This window comes from Ovis canadensis, chromosome 13, assembly GCF_042477335.2.
Source record: "Ovis canadensis isolate MfBH-ARS-UI-01 breed Bighorn chromosome 13, ARS-UI_OviCan_v2, whole genome shotgun sequence".
Lineage (NCBI taxonomy): Eukaryota > Metazoa > Chordata > Mammalia > Artiodactyla > Bovidae > Ovis > Ovis canadensis.
This window is the reverse complement of record NC_091257.1, coordinates 58,740,846-58,762,765: the sequence shown is the minus strand read 5'-3', so window position 1 is coordinate 58,762,765 and position 21,920 is coordinate 58,740,846. Positions and strand designations below refer to the sequence as shown.

General features: G+C 40.6%; 1 protein-coding gene across 10 annotated transcripts; it reads right to left on the bottom strand.

Annotated features, from left to right (window-relative positions):
* Positions 1-597: 597 nt before the first annotated feature.
* LOC138417528 (dihydrodiol dehydrogenase 3-like) lies at positions 598-21,295 on the bottom strand. 10 transcript variants are annotated; one of them, XM_069547897.1, is made up of 12 exons: positions 21,243-21,286; positions 20,908-21,095; positions 20,448-20,675; positions 18,079-18,252; positions 15,298-15,465; positions 14,346-14,462; positions 12,478-12,555; positions 11,941-12,063; positions 6,246-6,355; positions 5,195-5,360; positions 2,615-2,697; positions 598-745 (listed from the first exon to the last, which is right to left on the bottom strand). In XM_069547897.1, exons 3-12 carry the CDS (start codon positions 20,448-20,450, stop codon positions 703-705), a joined length of 1,065 nt encoding a protein of 354 aa, XP_069403998.1. In that variant the 5' UTR covers positions 20,451-20,675; positions 20,908-21,095; positions 21,243-21,286; the 3' UTR covers positions 598-702. The 10 variants fall into 10 exon arrangements, 9 of the variants coding, with proteins under 9 accessions (XP_069403998.1, XP_069404004.1, XP_069404001.1 ...); XM_069547903.1 differs by lacking the exon at positions 20,448-20,675 and having other exon boundaries at positions 18,079-18,247; positions 21,243-21,295; XM_069547900.1 differs by lacking the exon at positions 20,448-20,675.
* Positions 21,296-21,920: the final 625 nt, after the last annotated feature.

Sequence of the window (21,920 nt, the reverse complement as noted above, 5' to 3'; positions counted from 1 at the left end):
TCAGAGCATCAGGCAGTGCCCCATGGACTTGAGAGCAGTTACATGTGCACACACTCAAGCAAAGTAGAGTCTTGGCTTCTTGCACCCTCTGGTAAAGCCCCACAAGGTTTCAAATGAGTCAAAGGGGCTCATCTTCCCAGGGCCCGTCCTCAGACCTGAGGTTCCTAACATGGGTCTTATACCCCTCGATCTTTAAGGACAATCTCTGAGCCTGTTGGTACTTCTCCTCTTCTGTGTTACCTGCTAGGGGTGTGGGTCTTAACTAGATTTCTTCTCCTACATGCCAGCTAGACTGTGTGAGTTCTTTCTTGATGGCCTCAAGTGTAGAAGAGCCACTACTCTTCTGCTACTCTTCAAATTTTTTGCAGGAAGAGTTACTCTATATATAGTGGTATTTTATTTGTTATTGTTGTTGCACAACCCAGCAGGGGAATCTAGTTACCCAACCAGGGATCAAACCTATGCCCCCTGCAGTGGAAGCATGGATTCTTAACCATTGGATCACCAGGGAAGTCTCCAACTCTGCTTTTTAATCCCCTCCCAAGCATCCTCACTTTGAAGTCTTTATTGTTTCACATACACAAAAAGCAAGAAGACTTAAACTAGAGACACAGTTTTTAATTAGCTCCACCAATCATAACAACTCTCTCCATACCCCGAAAATCAGTAAATTCTGATAAAACCATGATGGATCGCTCACAATCAGTACTCTTCGGAAAATGGATAGTCAGGGTGATCAGCAAGGCTGAAAGAGAAGGAGGGATGTTAATTTATTAATTCTGTATCACATGGCCAAGGAGAGTGCTTCTCTGTGTATGTAGCCAAGATAGCCTAAACATCTCAGTCTACAATCACATCCCACCTTCTACCCCAGGTACCCGGTCCATGTGTGAACAGTGCCTGCGTGTGTGATTACCACAGTCACAAGCAATATAAACATCACAGTGATATTTACCTTGATTGGAATTACAGTTTATAAGAAGGTCTGAGAACTACAGCTAAAATATTAAGGTCATTTCAGCCCTAGGTGGAACATTTGGTCCTGGGTGGTGATGATGATGATCTCAGTAACAATTGTGCAGATCTTTTTAACACATCCATTCAATGAGTAAGTACTGAGCACCCCCCAAAACAGAAGGCATTCCATTAAGAAACTTCTGATCTCTTGAGATGTCATGGACGTATAAGCAACAATACTGATGAAGTGAGATGACTATTTTCTTAATTTACAAAGGATTAAAACAGTGGTTAATTAATAACTAGTATTACTGCTGCTTTCCTTTTTTTCCCTATGTTTTTACTTTTCTTCCTAAATTCATTCCTTTCAATTTATTTCATTAGAGAGCACATTCTGAGTGATTCCATATGCCAAGAGTTATGCTGTTGACTTAAACCCACAAACATGAGTAAGGCCAGGCACTGACAGCCTGATGAAGATGAACAGAGAAGTATGCTGAAAAGTTTTTGAGTACAGAAAAGTAAATTTCCATCTTTTTGTTTTCATTTGTAATATCCTTTTTCAGAATCATGATATAGCTTTACAAACAGGAGACAAAGTTTTGACATCTTTCATTTAAAACTAAATCTTCCTTTGACTAATAATCTGTATTACCTTCTCTCTAAACTCTCTTCTAATATCTCTGTTTGATTACCCTTCTTTGTCTTCAATCTTGACATCTTGCTGCAGTAATTAGGCAGCTGGAATTTCATGTTAGTGACTAAGTCAAAGTCAAGGAGTTATGGGCTTCCTAGGGGATGATCCCTGATGAACAAAGGCAACACTGGAGTGAGTCTTTACTCAAGAAACCAGAGAGACCCAGACGATCTTACCTGGGTGTGTCCTGCTAAGGACATGGCCATCGCTCACTGGAGGGTCAGTTAAGCTCATGATTGCCTTGTAATTCAGTTTTGTGAGATTATAAGGATGAGGACATGGGATTTTTAATAGGGGGAAAAGGCCAAAGAAGAGATCTATTTGAAAGAAATGGATGGTGTCTTGGTAAAGAAAGGCCCATTCGGGAGAAAATTCACCAGACACTTAGGGAAGGGAGTGGAGGCAGGGCCATGTGACCTCTCAGTACTGATGCATTCTGCCTTTCATGAGACTTTGCTCCATAAAAAATATCAACAATATATTTTACAATTGTGTTAGGATAAATACAGATGTAGTCCAAGCTGGATTCATTATTAATAGTCACTATTAATCATTTCCTCCCAATTTTATAAAAAGTTTAAAGATAAAATATGTTCACAGGTCCCTAAAAGAATAGTGGGCTGCAGGCACTGTTCCCTCTGTGTCTACTGGATTCCTGGACCCTGAGAGGAGATACATCAGTCACAGGGATTAGGGGCACAAAGTAGTGAATTCAAAACCATGTCAAATCTGGGGATTTTATTTATGGGCTGTCCTGGGCCCTAGTCACATTTCTGTTGGTCAGAGATGGAGCCGTGGAGGAAACCTTTGGTCTGAGGTCTGCATGAAGCCCCAGGTTTACACCTACTCTGGAAACCAGGACTGTCTTCTGAGAATTAAGCTTTTAAAAAGCTTAGTTCCCCTACTGACCTGCCTGCTACAAAAAACAGTGTATGTGTGAAATATACACAAGTCACTTACAAGACTAAATCATAATATCGTATGTTACTGTTGAGGCCATCAATTGCTTTCATGTCTTCCGGAGTCAATTCAAAGTCGAGAACCTGGAATAAAGGAAGAATCACATTGACTTCTTCCCTAAGAAGCTGGCCTCCCCCGGGGACTGGAGGACTTTCCAGCTGGATGGAGACAAGAAGAGGAGACAGAGAAGCCGTGTCTGTCTTCAGCATCCAGGTGAACAACCTGGGACCCTCTGCAGAGTTCTCACTTCTTTCTACAACCTCTACTTTTCTACTCCAGTTCTCAGACAGACACACACACACAGGCTGCAAGGCATCAATCCCTTATCTTTCCACGTGAATTTCTTTTGACAGAAGACAAGCAAACAAAAATCAACTTTTTTGCAAACAAAGGCACTGTTGGACAACCTGGACAAAATACGTGCACTTGACCGAACACTAGACTGCTTTCTTCCTTGTTAACATCCCCTAAAATATGACACAGCATAGAGCTTAAGCAAGTATGGAAAAGAGGATCCCCCTGTGAAAACCTAATCAAGAATCTGATAGCAAACTTATTCATTACCTATGAATATATCTAAAACATTGATTATGTACATGTCTCTGTGAGAAAGTTATGAAATGCATTTAAAATATTAAAGAATACTTGAATAATTAAAAATGCATATCATAGTCACAAAATGGAAATGTCAGTTTTGTAGAGAAATCAATTTTCTCCAAAGTGAGAAATGCAATGTGAATCAAAGTCTTAAACAGCTATTCTTTTGCGGAAGTTGGTAGATTGATACTAAATTTTATATCAAAGAACAGCTAGTCAAGAGCAGTGAAGACATACTTGAAGGGAAAAAAAGAATGTTATTTAAAACAAGCTTATTTTCCACTATAATAAAGTAGTATAGAGAAGTAAATAGTTAAATAGAACAGAGAGAGGCCAGAAATGTACTTATGGACATTTGATATATGACAGAGTTGACAGTGAAAATCTGTGGGAAAATACTGACACATAGATTTCTGTTTAACAATATGTATATACCTTTTCATGTCATAGTCAAAAATAAGTTTAAGTGTATTACAGATCGGCATTTGAGTGGAAACAAAAAACCAGTTTATTAGGGAACATTTCCCTTACCCTTGACTTGGAGTTCCCTGGTGGCTCAGACAGTAAAGCGTCTGTCTACAATGTGGGAGACACAGGTTCAATCCCTGGGTTGGGAAGATCCCCTGGAGAAGGAAATGGCAATCCACTCCAGGACTATTGCCTGGAAAATCCCATGGGCAGAGGAGCCTGGTAGGCTACAGCCCATGGGGTCGCAAAGAGTCGGACACAACTGAGCTACTTCACTTTCACTGAGTTAGTTTGACCTGTAACTTCCACTGAACAGTGATATTTCCCTGGAGTGGTGAGTCAGATCTGAGCCCAGACAGGAAGAGGATTTTTCCCCACTCACTGACCAGGGCTAATAGCACTGTGATGAGATAAAGACCAAGTAGGTTGACAACAGTCTAGCCAAATATATATGAAAATATATATACAGAGATGCATGCAGTCTCCTCTTACAATAGCCTCATCCACCTGCTAAAGCAGAAGTGCCGAGCAGCTCTGCACTGAACTGCAAATGCCCAAAAGAGCTCAGCCAAGAAGACAACAGCTTAGCTGAGTGCAGGTTGATTGTGAAACCACAGAATAGAGAGATGCGTAAACGATCTCTGCCTTAAACCCTTAAATGGGGGCGATTTCCTGTACAGCTAGACTAATGGTATAATATAAAAATAAAAAGACATGCAATCTAATGAAAATGTACAAAGTCATAAATAGGAATGTCACAAAGGCAGAAACTGAAATGCATGAAAATGAAACTACATTAATATTCAGAGAAATGTAAAATAAAACCAGGATGAATTGGTTCAGGATGGCTGCTCTCACTCGTGTGTCCCCAAGCTCATATGTTGTTAACCTTACCCCCACTGTGATGGTGCTAGAAAGGGAGCTTCTGAGGGGTGATTAGTTCATGACAGTGGAGCTTTTGTGAACGAGACTTGAACAGTATCATATTCATATGAGAGACCTCAGAGAGCTCTGTTGCCCACTCCACCGTGTTAAGATACAAGGAGAAGCCTGTGACCTGGAGGAGAGCCCTCACCTGATCACCCAGGCACCCTGGCTCCAGTCTTTCAGCTTTAGAACTGTGAGGAATGCATTTCAATTTTTTTTCTAAGCCACTCAATCTGTGGTATTTTGTTAGAGCAGTCTAAACAGTTTAAGAAAATCACATAATGCCATTTTGTCAATTGAAAACAAAGAAAATAAGATGTCATTTGCACAAGCTGACAGAATAAGTTCCAGATGTAATGCTGGATCTAAAATCTCTACTTTCTGTGCAACCTTAACCCTCTCCAGCCATGCCACCTCTCCTGTTGCCACATCAGGAGGGGAAAACCACTGGAAACACACACAAGGCATTCATGCACAGGAAAAAACAGGTAACTCATTTTGACGCAAAATTAATCTGAGAGCTGGACAAAAATGACCCTCATGAAGGATATTGCTTAGGAGCCCTCTGCCCACAGCCCCACGCATCACCTGCATGTTCTCTTTGATCCGCTTCCTGCTGTAACTCTTGGCCAGAACCACAACCCCACGTTGTATCTGGTAGCGAAGGGCAACCAGAGCTGGGGTTTGCTTGTGCTTTTTGGCAATGGCACAAAGAACCGGGTCCTCCAAAAGAATAGGGTAGTTCGGGTTCACCCTGGAAGGAAATTAAGAAATCCTGAGGAGCTGAGAGTGAGTACTCAGTTTCTAAGAGGCTTTTCAAACAGACCAAGTAGGTCCACTCTAGACCAGTGCTTCTCAAAGTGTGGTCCAGGGACCAGCAGCATCGGTTTCACCCGGAGTCTTATTAGAAATCCCATGGCTTAGCTGAAGACAAACTGAATCAGAAACTCGACTCTGTCACTTCCCAATCTGTGTTTACAAAGCTCTCCTGGTCACCTGGGTGTATACTGAAATGAGATCAATGCTTCCACAGCTGTGGTTTTGTTCTTGTACATTTCAGGGGTTGGTTTTCCTCTCCAATCATAGCCCCAAAGTAAGTACAAGAGCACAAAAGGAGAAGGAAAAGACTGGGATACTTTTTAGTTTAACTTTCTCAGTATTGATAAAAATTGAGTAGTCTCATAGTAACTATTCTTTTCATCACTATTTACAGTGTGCAGTACTTGTACAGATGTTTAAAAAAATTATTCAAATTGTCTTTTTTTTTTTTTTTTTGATCGTCATTGACCTGGGAGGTTTATTATCCTGACTTTCGGCATAAGGTAAGGGAAGCTTAGAGTCTTTTACTAGCAATGTGTTCATTAGTAAGTAAATCATGTCTTAAGCTTATGTCTTAGATCTCAACTGGGGGATTATATATAGATTTTAATGCAGTCACTTGTTATTGATTAATCTACAACAAGACACATATAATGTAAAAAATAATTGGCTGGGTGATGAGAAGACAAAAGAGAAGGCTCTTCCATTTCCCCTCTCTACCGCCTGCCAGTTGAGAGCACTGAGTACAATATAACAAAACATATTCCATGAAAAATTGAATTTTAGGTAAACTCTCTGTTGTCTTATTAGTGTTCATTACCAATTTTTCAATCGTTGGGATCCCAGAGCACCATAAGCAACAAGAACAATATCATGTGACTTGCAGAACTCCAACAGTTTGTTCTGATTGAGATAAGGGTGACATTCTACCTGCAGAATGCCAACATAGAAGAGTGTCAGGTTATGTAGGAAGGTGATATCAATATGACAGAGAAAGGCAAAAAGTTTAAAACATCTAAAGAAAAAATAAACTATGGAACACTAAATTGGAACTGAAAATATCAATATCAGGTAATTTTTTTAAGAAATACATATTATATCTCTATTCCTGAAAGCAGAAAAAGTAATAACATTCCTGAGAACAAGCAACCCTAGGGACCAGAACTCAGTTACTAAATACATTACCAGGGGACATACCTAACTCCAGATCTGGGACAAGAAAACAACTGTTTGAGCCTTGGACATCAATTCTTGCAAAAAGCAAGAATTTGCTCCAAGATACATGAATAAATGTCTGCAGGACAAAAGAACCAGATTGATGGGTTCCCATTGGTAACATCTGAGTAGATTTTAACACCAAAGGGAATCATGAATGAGAGCAAATGTAGCACACAGTGTCAACAAAAATCCCTGAGAGAGAGAGAAAGAGCAAAAACGTTTCCGTCTACGGATGATTATTATGAAAACTCCTTTCTCAGAAACTGACAATTAAAGGGAAGAAAGGACATTTTTGATTTGTCTTATAGGAATGCTGCTGCTGCTGCTGCTGCTAAGTCGCTTCAGTCATGTCTGACTCTATGCAACCCCATCGACAGCAGCCCACCAGGCTCCACTGTCCGTGGGATTTTCCAGGCAAGAGTACTGGAGTGGGGTGCCATTGCCTTCTGTCTTATGGGAATAGGTGCATTTTATCCTGACTTAGTGAGGGAATTTTATTTTTACAATAAAATGTCAGGTAAGAAGATTAAAAAGTGCTTACATTGAAAATATTGAAAATTGTCCTAGAAAAATAATTAATTCAGGTGAACATCATTGATGGATTGTCAACCATTATATGAAAACTTGGGGGAAACTGAAATTCCTTTGATGACAATTATTATCCAGTAGATGACTAGGCAATTTCAACATGGGAAATACACATTTCCAAATTAAAAATCTAGCTACCAGTAGCTTTACTAGGAGAACAAAAATACCATCATCACAGTGGGATAGCTGGTCATCACGTGCTTCCTGCTGGGTGCCATGTGAGGGGAACAGCATGCAAAGGACATATGCCCAAAATGTATAAATTTATGAACATGAGTAAGGGGTTCAGGTCTATCTGTTAATTTACAGGAATTGAGAAACAAATTAACAATACAAGATGATAGTCTGATAAGTCTATTATATTTGTCAAAAAATTGTTTGGATATCATGGTTAAAAATTATAATTGAGTGACTATGACAGATTAAAAGAGCTTGAGATACATGACTCAGAGTGAACATGTGAGCCACAATGAGATCAGTTCAACCTAATATTACACATGTAAATATACATATATATGAACACACACACACACATACACATCTGCCAATGTGGCAAAATGTGAAACATTTTGCATACAAGAGGGAAAATATGGGTGTCCTTGACCGTACCCTTAATTTTCTAATATCTGAAAATTTTCACAATGAAAACTTGGAGGCAAAATTAATGCTAAAATCACAATAGTTTTGAAGCCCTTTTAATTTAGAATATTGATTATACATATATGCTGTGCTGTGCTTAGTTGTGCAGTCATGTCCAACCCCTTGTGACCCCACGGACTGTAACTTGCCAGGATCCCCTGTCCATGGGGATTCTCCAGACAAGAATACTGGAGTGGGTTGCCATGCCATCCTCCAGGGGATCTTTCCAACCAGGGATCAAACCCAGGTCTCCTGCATTGCAGGCAGATTCTTTACCATCTGAGCCACCAGGGAAGCCCAAGAATATTGGAGTGGGTAACCTATCCTTTCTCCAGGGACCTTGCTTCTATCACCAGTCACATCCACAACAGGGTATTGTTTTTGCTTTGGTTCCATCCCTTCCTTCTTTCTGCAGTTATTTCTCCACTGATGTCCAGTAGCATATTGGCACCTACCAACCTGGAGAGTTCCTCTTTCAGTATCCTATCATTTTGCCTTTTCATACTGTTCTCAAGGCAAGAATACTGAAGTAGTTTGCCATTCCCTTCTCCAGTGGACCACATTCTGTCAGACCTCTCCACCATGACCTGCCCATCCTGGGTGGCCCCACACAGCATGGCTTAGTTTCACTGAGTTAGCCAAGACCATTCAGGTATGACCTAAATTTAATCCCTTATGATTAAACAGTGGAAGTGAGAAATAGATTTAAGGGACTAGATCTGACAGACAGAGTGCCTGATGAACTGTAGAGAGAGGTTTCTGACATTGTACAGGAGACACAGATCAAGACCATCCCCATGGAAAAGAAATGTGAAAAAGCAAAATGGTTGTCTGAGGAGGCCTTTCAAATAGCTGTGAAAAGAAAAATGAAAAGCAAAAGAGAAAAGGAAAGATATAAGCATCTGAATGCAGAGTTCCAAAGAATAGCAAGAAGAGATAAGAAAGCCTTCCTCAGCGATCAGTGCAAAGAAATAGAGGAAAACAACAGAATGGGAAAGACTAGAGATCACTTCAGGAAAATCAGAGATACCAAGGGAATATTTCATGCAAAGATGAGCACAATAAAGGACAGAAATGGTCTGGACCTAACAGAAGCAGAAGATATTAAGAAGAGGTGGCAAGAATACACAGAAGAAAGGTACAAAAAAAGAGCTTCTGACCTAGATAATCATGATGGTGTGATCACTCACCTAGAGCCAGACATCCTGGAATGTGAAGTCAAGTGGGCCTTAGAAAGCATCACTATGAACAAAGCTAGTGGAGGTGATGGAATTCCAGATGAGCTATTTCAAATCCTGAAAGATGATGCTGTGAAAGTGCTGCACTCAATATGTCAGCAAATCTGGAAAACTCAACAGTGGTCACAGGACTGGAAAAGGTCAGTTTTCATTACAATCCCAAAGAAAGGCAATGCCAAAGAATGCTCAAACTACTGCAAATTGCACTCATCTCACACGCTAGCAAAGTAATGCTCAAAATTCTCCAAGCCAGGCTTTAGCAGTACGTGAACCGTGAACCTCCAGATGTCCAAGCTGGTTTTAGCAAAGGCAGAGGAACCAGAGATCAAATTGCCAACATCTGCTGGATCATCAAAAAAGCAAAAGAGCTTCAGAAAAACATCTATTTCTGCTTTATTGACTATGCCAAAGCCTTTGACTGTGTGGATCACAACAAACTGTGGAAGATTCTGAAAGAGATGGGAATACCAGACCACCTGACCTGCCTCTTGAGAAACCTGTATGCAGATCAGGAAGCAATAGTTAGAACTGGACATAGGACAACAGACTGGTTCCTAATAGGAAAAGGAGTACATCAAGGCTGAATATTGTCACCTGCTTATTTAACTTATACACAGAGTACATCCTGAGAAACTCTGGGCTGGAGGAAGCACAAGCTGGAATCAAGATTGCTGGGAGAAATATCAGTAACCTCAGATATGCAGATGACACCAACCTTATGGCAGAAAGTGAAGAGGAACTAAAAAGCCTCCTGATGAAAGTGAAAGAGAAGAGTGAAAAAGTTGGCTTAAAGCTCAACATTCAGAAAACGAAGATCGTGGCATCCGGCCCCATCACTTCATGGGAAATAGATGGGGAAACAATGGAAACAGTGTCAGACTTTATTTTTTTGGGCTCCAAATTCACTACAGATGGTGACTGCAGCCATGAAGTTAAAATATGCTTACTCCTTGGAAGGAAAGTTATGACCAATCTAGACAGCATATTAAAATGTGCTAGACATTAAAATGTCTCTAGACAGCAGAGACATTACTTTGCCAACAAAGGTCCGTCTAGTCAAGGCTATGGTTTTTCCATTGGTCATGTGTGGATGTGAGAGTTGGACTGTGAACAAAGCTGATCGCTGAAGAATTGATGCTTTTGAACCGTGATGTTGGAGAAGACTCTTGAGAGTCCCTTGGACTGCAAGGAGGTCCAACCAGTCCATCCTAAAGGAGATCGGTCCTGGGTGTTTATTGGAAGGACTGATCTGAAGCTGAAACTCCAATACTTTGGCCACCTCTTGCAAAGAGTTGACTCACTGGAAAAGACCCTGATGCTGGGAGGGATTAGGGGCAGGAGGAGAAGGGGACAACAGAGGATGAGATGGCTGGATGGCATCACCGACTTGATGGACATGAGTTTGAGTGAACTCTGGGAGTTGGTGATGGACAGGGAGGCCTGGCCTGCTGTGATTCATGGGGTCACAAAGAGTAGGACATGACTGAGTGACTGAACTGAACTGATATATATATATATTTATCCTGAATTTTACAAGCTACATTTTCTTCAGGTTGTACCTTATAGACATTGTTGTTGTTTACTCATTAAGTCGTTTGATTCTTTAGTGGCCCAATAGGCTTCCTAGGCAAGAATATTGGAGTGAGTTGCCATTTCTTTCTCCAGGGCATCTTACCAACCCAGGGACTGAACCAGAGTCTCCTGCATTGGCAGGCAGATTCTTTACACTGCGCCACCAGGGAGCTTGTGGACATTATGTTATATGAAATACAGCAGTTGCAGAAAGACCGATGTTAATACCTAAATTGGTCAAACTCACGGAATTAAAGAGTAATGTGATGGTTACCACAGGGTGGGGGGGGGGGAGTAGGGAGAAATCAGTATTTCCTATTCATAGGTACAAAGTCTCAGTTATACAAGGTGAATAAATTCTAGAGACTTACTGTACAGCATCGTCCCTATGCTTAAAGTCATTGTATTATATAACACAATACAATAAACTTAAAGTACATTGTATTGCGCAGTGTTATATACTTAAAATGTTTTTAAATGAATCATTTTAACTTTTCTTACAGCAATACAGTAAAAAATTAAAAAAATATAAGAGTACAGAACCAAACAAAGAAAAATGTATTTAAACAGTTAATTTTATGATAAACATCAATGGGAGAAAAAGATTAAGACTGAGTAAATCACGGGGTGTGCTCTGAGTAAATCACAGGGTATGCTCTAATTCCTGACTATTTTATCTACTGTTAGTATTGCTATAAGATGTTGATTTCACTCTATAACCTGAATGATTTTCATAGCCTCCAGTAAATTTTTTTGTACTATGCTTCCTGTTGAAGACCCTATAAACACAGAGACACCAAGACTAAGGATTTGGGTATCCAAACCCCACACAAACTCTTAACACTTGTCTCAGCTGATTTATCTCTATTTACTTCCTATTCCATGTTTTAATGGTCTTTCTTTGGGTACATAGTTTCCTCTGAGGCAATTTTACCATCTGATTTCTGGAGATCCTTTCAGCTCAGGGAAACACCTCCTTCCTCTAAGTTCTAGGGGACTAGCCTAACTCCCTTCACCTCCATTACCTTCCCTCAGTTCTCACCACAATTTAGCAGGGAGCCATCCCCAGATTTTCCACCCAGACTTTTTCAGACAGAGATACCTTTTTTGGTTCTATTTACACCATCCAGACAGGGGCTCTGATCCCTAGAATCATCTGTCCACAGAGATCGGATGAACAGGAGGGGAGGAGAGACAGACAGACATCAGGCTGAAGTCCAAGAAGGAGGTTCTGAAGAGCAGGAGGGAGAAGATCCTCACCTGGTTGCAGACAGGCTTGTACTTGAGCCCGGGTTTGTTCAGGATCTTCTCCAGCTGCTTGTGGTTGAAATTGGACACCCCGATGGACTTGGCCAGCCCTGCATCTTTACACTTCTCCAGGGCCTGGGGAGGGAAGGGTGGTGAGCAGTAATTCGAAATGAGTGATAGATCAAGAATAAATGCTGGAAAAAATCTGTAAAAAGTGTCTCGTGTCAAGAATTGACATTGATTTTAAGAAAGAAGAAAGGAGAAGAAGGTCATGACACAAGAAGAAGAATTAATCATCTCCTCCTTAGAAAACCCTAGAGAAGACATATCACACAGAAGGAAATAGATGCCTGGCTTCACCGTCCCAGATTCTGTCCTTTTCTGTGAACATTTCAGCAATGGTTTCCTCCCCACAACCCCAGCATCCCAGTCTTTAGATTCTTGAACTGCTGAGTCTGACCGTCCACAGCCCATTCTCACAGGTGGAAGAAATGAAGGTGGTTCCCTGTCTCCTGACTCCTCCCCTGGTTTTCTCCTCCCTGGACTCACCTCCCACGTGCGACAGAGATCTACTGAGTCATACATCATTTTTCCATTTTCATCTTTTGGAAAAAGTTCCTCTCCTGGCTGGAATAGAAGCAGTCATTTTAGAGATGTCACATATACACAATGGAGTATTACTCAGCTGTTAAAAAGAATTCATTTGAATCAGTTCTGATGAGATGGATGAAACTGGAGCCAATTATACAGAGTGAAGTAAGCCAGAAAGAAAAACACCAATACAGTATACTAACACATATATACGGAATTTAGGAAGATGGCAATGACGACCCTGTATGCAAGACAGGAAAAAAGACACAGATGTGTATAACGGACTTTTGGACTCAGAGGGAGAGGGAGAGGGTGGGATGATTTGGGAGAATGGGAATTCTAACATGTAAACTATCATGTAAGAATTGAATCGCCAGTCCATGTCTGACATAGGGTGCAGCATGCTTGGGGCTGGTGCATGGGGATGACCCAGAGAGTTGTTGTGGGGAGGGAGGTGGGAGGGGGGGGTCATGTTTGGGAACGCATGTAAGAATTAAAGATTTAAAAAATAAAAATAAAATAAAATAAAATAAAAAAATTTCTCCATTTAGTTAGCCTGCCAGGCACATCTAGGACCAGGACATTAACGTCCATAAGATAGGTTTACAACATTCCAGATCTCTTACACTTACCATATGTTTTAATAAATAGAACTTTCTAGGTCCTAAAGGGGACTCATTGTGACTGATGCAAAGAATGGCAATGTTACATGGCTTTATTTCCAGAATAAAAATTACAGTCTTGACTTAGATGTGATACAGTTTCTTTTCTCTCTGATCATCTGATAGCCCTAGGGCAGACACATGAACCAACAAGACTATCCTTAGGTTGATATGAGCTGTGAAAGATCCAGACATGTTCTCAAATGTTCATGGCCATGAGCCTTGAACTAATCAAGGTTAATTTACCACTGATGGAAAATGTTGATATAAAAATAAAGCCAACCAAGAGTAATGGAAAGTTAAGTAGTAGGGGGGGAAAGGAGACACTTCTGAAGAGTACTGCAGATCCTTAAATCTTCCATAGCTGGGCCTTGCCATCTACATAAACCAATAAACTCTTCTCCATAGGATGGCTTGGCTTGAGTTTATTTCTGCAACTTAACATCAACCTAGAACTCTGGGACAATCTAGAGGGATAGGTTTGGGAGAGCGGTGGGAGGGGGCTTCAGGATGGGAGGGACACATGTATTCCTATGGCCTATTCATGTTTATGTATGGCAAAACAATCACAACATTATAGAGTAATTAACCTCCAATTAAAATAAATAAATAATTTAAAAAAAAACCAGTTCAAAGTAATACAGTTCTTAATGGCAAAGTGCAGTCCACAGACCTCATCATGAAGACAGGCAACAGTGTAGGCAAGGTCACCTAAGTCCCAATAAAGGTTTAGACTCACCTAGAGAGAGCACCATCAAATCTGTTCAACTTGAAAGGGTGAAAGATGAGATAAACTCATCTTGTTCGAGTGTAAGGCAATGTCATGCTCACCACGGCTACACCAAACTCTGTGTTCTTAAAATCCCCAAGGGACTCAAGAGTCATATTCAGTACTGTGTGCAGAACTCACCTATTTCTATTCCCTCAAATTTTTGAGCGGAGAACATGAGATTATTGAGCTTTTTTCTCTGGGAGGAATGACAAAGAAATTAAAAAATTTTTAAAAACCCCTCAGTAAAAAGATAATCATAAATGATTATTTGGGAATTCTACTCTAGTGAAGAGTATATCCTACTATGAAAAATCTGAAGTCAATCATCAATGCAGGTTGATAGACATTCTGACACAAGAAATAAAATAGTTGTAATCATACAAATTGCCAACCTTCAGAGCCAGTGGAAAATGAATAATGTAGAGATCGACATAGTCCAGTTGAACATTTTTCAGTGACTTTTCCAAGGCTGGTCGGACCAACTCTGGTTGAAGGAAAGTGGACCAAAGCTGCAGAGATTAAAGAAAGGAAGCTGCATGAAATTAACATTGTAGGTAATTTTGTTTTTATGCTTTCATCTAAAAATCAGAGATTTTTCCTGATTAGAAATGGATGATCACAGAGGAAAACCACCCTATTTCTTTTTCAGTTCCATTTTTTATCTAACCAACCCATGTAAACTTTGTTATTTGATTGAATTTATCATTAGTATATCATTCACAATGGAAGAAAATGACCCAAGAATGAAAAGTATTATCAAATAACTAATGTACCCATCATCTGAATTATGTTTAATAACATTTAAAAGCAGTTCACAAAGTCAATCTAATTCTATCAAAGAATCAATCCTCTTAGGAGAAATTAGAACCTTTTTGTTTACATAAATGTAGGAAGTGTTTTGAACATATTATTATGTACAGAACATAATTTAAGGCATTTGGTTAGATCTTATGTAATAAAAAAACAGCTCCTCCTATTTCCACCTCTTAGATGAAAGTAAGAACTGAGATTTAGAATTTGAATAAAATTTAGAAAGTTTCCTAGATGATAAGGAAAGCTATAATCTAATTATTTCTGTCTGATTCATTAGCCCATACTAAATCACACTACTCTGGTCTAGGCTCAGAAAAACAAATTGACTTTAATTTAAAATTAAAATTTGAACCAATGATGAGAAAGCCATCATCACTCTCACTTTATTTTAGGATACCAGATTTAATACACAAATATGTGTGAAAAAAGTACCAATAAGCAGTGTTCACCAAACAGCTATTGATCTGGCTACATAATTATCACCTGCACACAATGACTTGCATACATGTGCACACACAACACACACAACACCTTTGAAGTGTAGAATATGTCTTCTCTCTTCACAGTGCCATCTGCAATCTTGCTCCGAATGGCTTGTCCAACTTGCCCTTCATTTTGGTACAAATGAGCGCAGTCAATATGGCGGAACCCAACCTCTATAGCCAATTGGGTGACCTCCAGAGCTTCACTCTTAGGAACCTACATATGCAACAAGTGTGGTAGTTGAATATTCACACGATAAATAAACTGCTGATGCACAAGCTTTGATTTTTCCCAAGAGAAATTAACAAACAAAAGCTTTAATGTTTCTTTGTGCCTTTGGTTAGTTCTGCATGTGTGGTGTTGAACCCATGATAAGTTATCTGAAATTTCCTGTAAAGTTTTTAAATGAACACCCAGGAAGTCTTCAATCCCAGGTGATCAGTGGTTGATCAAAGGCATCAGAGGACCCCAAAGGCCACCTCCAGGTTCAGTGATGTGCTGGAGGAACTCATAAAAGTGAAAAAAGTGAACGTGTTAGTTGTTCAGTTTTGTCAGATTCTTTGCAACTTCATGGACTGTAGTCCGCTAGGCTCCTCTGTCCATGGAATTCTCCAGGCAAGAAAGGAAGATCCCCTTCTCCAGGTATCAAACCTGTGTCTCCTGAGTTGCAAGCGATTCTTTACCATCTGAGCCATGGATATGATTTATACAGTGAGATATTTTATGCAAAGTCAATGAGGGTAAAGGTTCATGATACAAAGCACCAAGAAACAAGGTGAAATCTTCTAAGAGTGCTCTATCTACCAATGTAGTCATGCAGAATACACAAAACAAAAACTGCTGCTAAGTCACTTCAATCGTGTCCGACTCTGTGCGACCCCATAGACAACAGCCCACCAGGCTGCCCCGTCCCTGGGATTCTCCAGGTAGGAACACTGGAGTGGGTTGCCATTTCCTTCTCCAATGCATGAAAGTGAAAAGTGAAAGTGAAGTCGCTCAGTCCTGTTCGACTCTTAGCGACCCCATGGACTACAGCCTACCAGGCTCCTCCGTCTATGGGATTTTCCAGGCAAGAGTACCAGAGTGGGGTGCCATTTCCTTCTCCACAAAATAAAAACTATACCTATTCAAAGTGTGCTAAGTGATTTTTTAATGCCTATCCTGGTGGCTCAGATGGCAAAGAATCCGCCTGCAATGCAGGAGATGTGGGTTTGATCTCTGGGTCAGGAACATCCCTTAGAGAATGGAATGGCAACCCACTCCAGTATTCATGTCTGGAAAATCCCATGGAGAGAGGAACCTAGCAGGTTATAGTCCTTGGGTTCGCAAAGAGTTGGACACAACTGATGGACTACCACTTTTGCTTTCTTTCCCTGGGTAATGATATCACAACCAAGCTAGCTAACAGTTCCATCACCTCACATAGTTAACTTTTATAGGTGTTTGTGAGACCTTTAAGGTCTACTCTTCTGGCAAATCTCAAGAATATAACCCATTATTATTAACAGTTGCCGCTGTGCTGTACATCAGGTCTCCAGACTTATATATCTTACAACTGAAGGCCTTTACCATTTGACCAGCATCTTTCCATTTTCCCCAACTTTATCCCCAGCTCCTGGTCCCTGTGATTTTACTCTCTGCTTCTATGAGCTCAACTTTTTTTTATAGATCCTACTCATAGAGAGATCATGCAGTGTTTGTTCTTTATGTCTAACTTATTTTACTCAGCTTAATGTTATCCAAGTTCATCCATGTCGTTGCAAATTATGGATCATTTCTTTTATAAGCCTGAATAATATTTTGCTTCTTTTTATGTGACTTGTAATCTTTTCTTTTTAAAGGAGGTGCTTGTCTAACTTCCATCTGTTGGGTCTAGTTCTGCCTTTCCTTAAATGCAGGGGCATTCAGGGATGTGCTGAGGAATGAATTAGTGAGCTTCAGTAATAGCTGAACCCTTCCCTCTCCTCATCCCAGTTTGCACCACAAAGTCCTGTCTTCTGTCTTCAAAATTTTTCTGAGTATTTCCTTCTGTTTCATACATAAAATAAGCGATATTCAAAGTTTAAGGACCAGAACCTTGTCATACAACTATTCAATACATACTGTAAAGACAAGATGAGTAGCAAAATTCCTGGATTCCAGTCTACTAAATTATCCTCTTTGTCCCTCTTACACTCAAGCACTGAAGACCATAGTTAGATAAAAATATATTACAAAAGCCAAGAATTGAAATCTTTTCCTGTAAGACTATAGCTTGTCTCCTCAAATGGCACTGAACTTTCCATTAGAAGAAGTGCCCACTCAGAAACAGAAGTATAGGGCAAAACACAGTTGAAGTGTTTCTTCCCTGTGACCTGCTAGGTATTCCACAGTAGAAAAGCAATTCTCTCCCATTAGTTTTCAGTCACCTCATCTTTAGGAATTTTTACCTCAAATACTTTTCTGGGTCATGTCTTTTTGGAAGGAGGAAATGGTTCCGGAATTAATGAAATATACAGAGAAACCTAGCCATTACAATCACCCTCAAAGCAAAGCAGCTGACAGTCAGTGTTCTTGACAGCTGAGTCTCACCTCTCCTGCCAAGCTGGGAAAGAGATGGAAGCTGGAGGGGAATCCAGAGTAATCTGCAGGTGAGCACAGCCTCAGACCCTGATGCAGAGTGGAGACTGGATGCTCTCTCCCCTTTCACAGGGCATGGCTCTAGCCTGGTTAGTAGAACCACAAGATCCTCCCAGAGTCACACAGGAACTCAGTGCTTGACAACCCAAGTTCCTTCCACTCATGTCACATCCACTACAGTTTATGTCAACCCACAACCACTACTCTTACCTCCTCAGGTGCATAGGTTCCAAAGCCCAGGATAGGAATGAAGTGGCCATCATTAAGCTTCACCCTCTGGTACTTGGGATCCATTGCCTGTTGCTCTTCTGAGTAAGCAGACTCTGATTTTCTTCTTCTGCCCTCACAGGTTATAAGTAATACGAAGGTAACACCCCAACTGCACTGTCCAATGTCAGCAGATACATTGTAGGAGGGGCATGATTGAACCAATACCCACGGAGTAAGAAATAAACAAAGGGTGTTAACTTGTTTGCTTTTTTATCAGAACAATATTCCTATGATACAGTGATATAAATCATCAATTTCTTGGACATTTTTACTTTATTTTTTAATTTTTATTATTTTTTATTTTACTTTACAATACTGTACTGGTTTTGCCATACATCAACATGAATCCGCCACGGGCGTACATGAGTTCCCAATCCTGAGCCCCACTCTCATCTCCCTCCCCATACCATCTTTACTTTATTTTTTTAATAAGTAAATTTTAAATTCTGGATCCACTTACATTATTGTGAATTATTTCATGGGATTTGCTGAATAATTATTGACCATATGTTAGACTAGAAACCACACGTACCAATTTTTAAAATTTTCTAATTATGAAGCCCAACTTGAGCAAACATCAATTGAAACAATTATCTATATTACAGTGCATACACATACGTACTTATACACACAGTCACAGAATTTAAAGTAATGACTAATAAGGACTTCTCAAAATGCTAACACTTAATGAAGAATGAAAACATCAAATGAATATAAATTTGCCTTTTTATATATCCTACCAGCAAAATTATTTTGCTTATAGATGGGGGTGAAATCCTGAAAATGATGTGAAAATCAGACATTCTGGCAAAGATCTTATTAGAGGCTAGTTATTAATGGTTTTTACTGTGTACGATATGTTAACAGACTCTCTGTTCCAATCTTTTAGCTAGTTTTGTTGTTCCGTTGCTCAGTCATGTCTGACTCTCCGACCCCATGGACTGTAGCACGTCAGGCTTCCCTGTCCTTCACCATCTCCCGGAGCTTGCTCAAACTCATGTCCACTGAGTCATTGATGCCATTCAACCATCTCTTCCTTTGTCATCCTGTTCTCCTCCTGCCTTCAATATTTCCCAACATCAGGGTCTTTTCTAATGAGTAAGCTAGTTAGAGAACCTTTACAATTGCCATGATGTAAATGATATTTTATATAATTTGTTATCTTGCTCAACATTATTCATAAAAGGAAGACCTGTAAACAAGTTAAATTATAATATATCTGGAAGAGTGAGGAAAATCATCAAGCATTGCTACAATGGAATGTTATGAAGCCAATTAAAATTTAACGTGGAAATTAAAGTTAGCTAAACAGTGAGCTATGAGCTGCTGGATTTTCCCCTGGAAGCATAAGGAAAATTAAAGAAACTAGCTATAAACTAGCTATACAACCTCATAGGAGCCCTGGGAAACAGTCAGAACACCTAGGATGACAAATGAACCAGCTTCCCAGGTGATGGAGTGGTAAAGAATTCGCCTGCAATGCAGGAGACACAGGTTCAATCCCTGGGTTAGGAAGATATCCTGGAGAAGGAAATGAAAACCCATTCCAGTATTCTTGCCTGGGGAATTCCCTGGACAGTGGAGCCTGGCAGGCTATAGTTCCATAGGGTCTCAAAAGAGTCAGACACAACTCAGTGACTAAACAACAACACCAAACGAACACCCAATTAAGGAAAATTCAGAACAGAATGGCAGGAAATTTCATCATGGATTCACCCACCTGTACCCTTCTGCTTGGGGCAATGCAATCTTGTTCAGCTCCCAGTTGCCTCCCTCAAACCAGAATGATCACAGAAAACCTTATCTGCAATGTTCCAACCTACTTAGGGGCTGCCTGGAGACTGGTGACTGTTTCATTCTATGTTTTAAGCTTAAACTGAAGAGCAGCTGGGGTATCTCATTACAGCTGCAGGGGGACTATACGTATGTGGGGCCAGGGACAAAGGATAAGGGTGGATACATAGACCATGTAAAACCCTGAGTAGTACTGGAGTGTGGATTTGGGGGACAGTAGGTTATTTCAAAAACCATCCTAAATTCAGGAGAATCAAAAAGGTTCACATATGCCAGGCAAGATTATGACTCAGAAATGAACCAAGTTGTCCTCAGTTTTCCTTTGGGCTGATCCCAGGACTAGGAGTATTCCAAGCAAACTAGTGAAGGACTGTCAGGACATGAAACCAATCTACCAGCAGTGAGTGTTTGCCTGTTGTTTCAAGTACCTAGCTGTGAACACACACAGGAACACATACACACACACGTGACATAAAGAGAGAAAGGAAAGAAGGAGAAAGAAAGAAAAAGCATACCATAGTCCAGGAAAGGAAGAAAATAAATTGGCACCGACTCTTCCTGAACAGTCACAGGAGCCACACTTAGCACACCGTGAGTGTCACACACTGTCCTGGGAGGAGCTCCAGGCAGGATGCTGAGCTCAGCTCCTCCAGGAGCACATCAGGATCCCATGGCCTGAAAACACACTACACCAGCAGAAAGCCTTGTCCACACCAGGGCTGTAAAGAACTGTCCCCACGGAGCTGGGTAGGAAGGGAAGAGAAGCCGTCAGATCAGGACTGAGCCCCTGGGAGGGCCCCAGACGAGGAGGAGGAACAGGGGCTCAGAGGTCCTCCCTGGAGAGACCCATGAACACCACACACTGGGCACCGCAGCCCTGGGACGACCCCGGGAGGTCACAGCCCCACAGCTGCTGTGAACCCAGGGGGACCCGCAGGAGGCCTGGGAACCTGACTCGTCTCCTGAGACACGCACCTGCTCCTGCTCCTGGAACAGGCTGAGGGGGGCGGCAGGACACTGCTCAGACTCGGGCTGGTTTACTGGGCAGCCTGTGTGCCCCCAGCCTACAGATGCCCCCTTAGCACCTCTGGATCCAGTTCACCCCCCTGGAGTGAGGGCCACCCATGCTGGGCAGAGTGGGCAGTGCCCATACAAGGACACACCTGCAAGACATGGATGGATAACTAGTTTCGTAGAAATGGAGAAAGTTAAAGTTAAACAAATTGAAAAGACAGAGGAATTCGTCTCAAATGAAAGAATAAGAAAATAACACCTGCAAAATCAGCTAATGAAACAGATGTATTGCTTACCAAAGTAATTTACCAGAATTGAAAGTGTCAGTAATAAGAATGCTAACTGAACTAGGGAAAAGAGTAAATGAATACAGTGAGACTGTTAACAAGTAACTAAAAACTATTAAAAAAAAAATAACCAGTCAGAACTGAATAATGCAATAAGTCAGATTTAAAAAAAAACACTCTAGAAGGAATTAGTAGCAGACTAGGTAATACAGAAAAATTTATAAGTGACCTGGAAGAGAGATTTATGTGAATCATGCATTAGCATTAAAGACAGCAAAAAGGGAAACAAACTTTAAAAAAGAAAACAGTTTAAAAAGCCTCTTGGGCAACATCAAGTGTACTAACATCCTCATGATTAGAGTCCTAGAAGAAAGGGGGAGAAAGAAGGGGATAGAAAAGGCATTTGATGAAATTATGGCTAAAAATATCTTGAACCTGCAGAAGGGAAAAGCTATCCAGGTGCAAGAGGCACAGAGAGCCCCAAATAAGATAAAACCAAAGAGGCCCACACCAAGACACATCAAAATTAGAAAGGCAGAAGTTAAAGATAAAGAGAGGAGTCTAAAGGCAGCAGGAGAAAAATGATGAGTCACATACAAGGAAAAAGACACCAGGCTTTCGGCTGATTATTCTGCAGAAATTAGGCACAACAGTGTGGCATGATGTTCCTAAAGTACTTAAAGGAAA

Coding starts and splice junctions, on each gene's coding strand:
- LOC138417528 (XM_069547897.1), bottom strand. Junction 15,466..18,078: donor GAACCTATGCACCTGAGGAG/GTAAGAGTAGTG, acceptor TTGCATATGTAG/GTTCCTAAGAGTGAAGCTCT. Junction 14,463..15,297: donor ACATATTCTACACTTCAAAG/GTGTTGTGTGTG, acceptor TAATCTCTGCAG/CTTTGGTCCACTTTCCTTCA.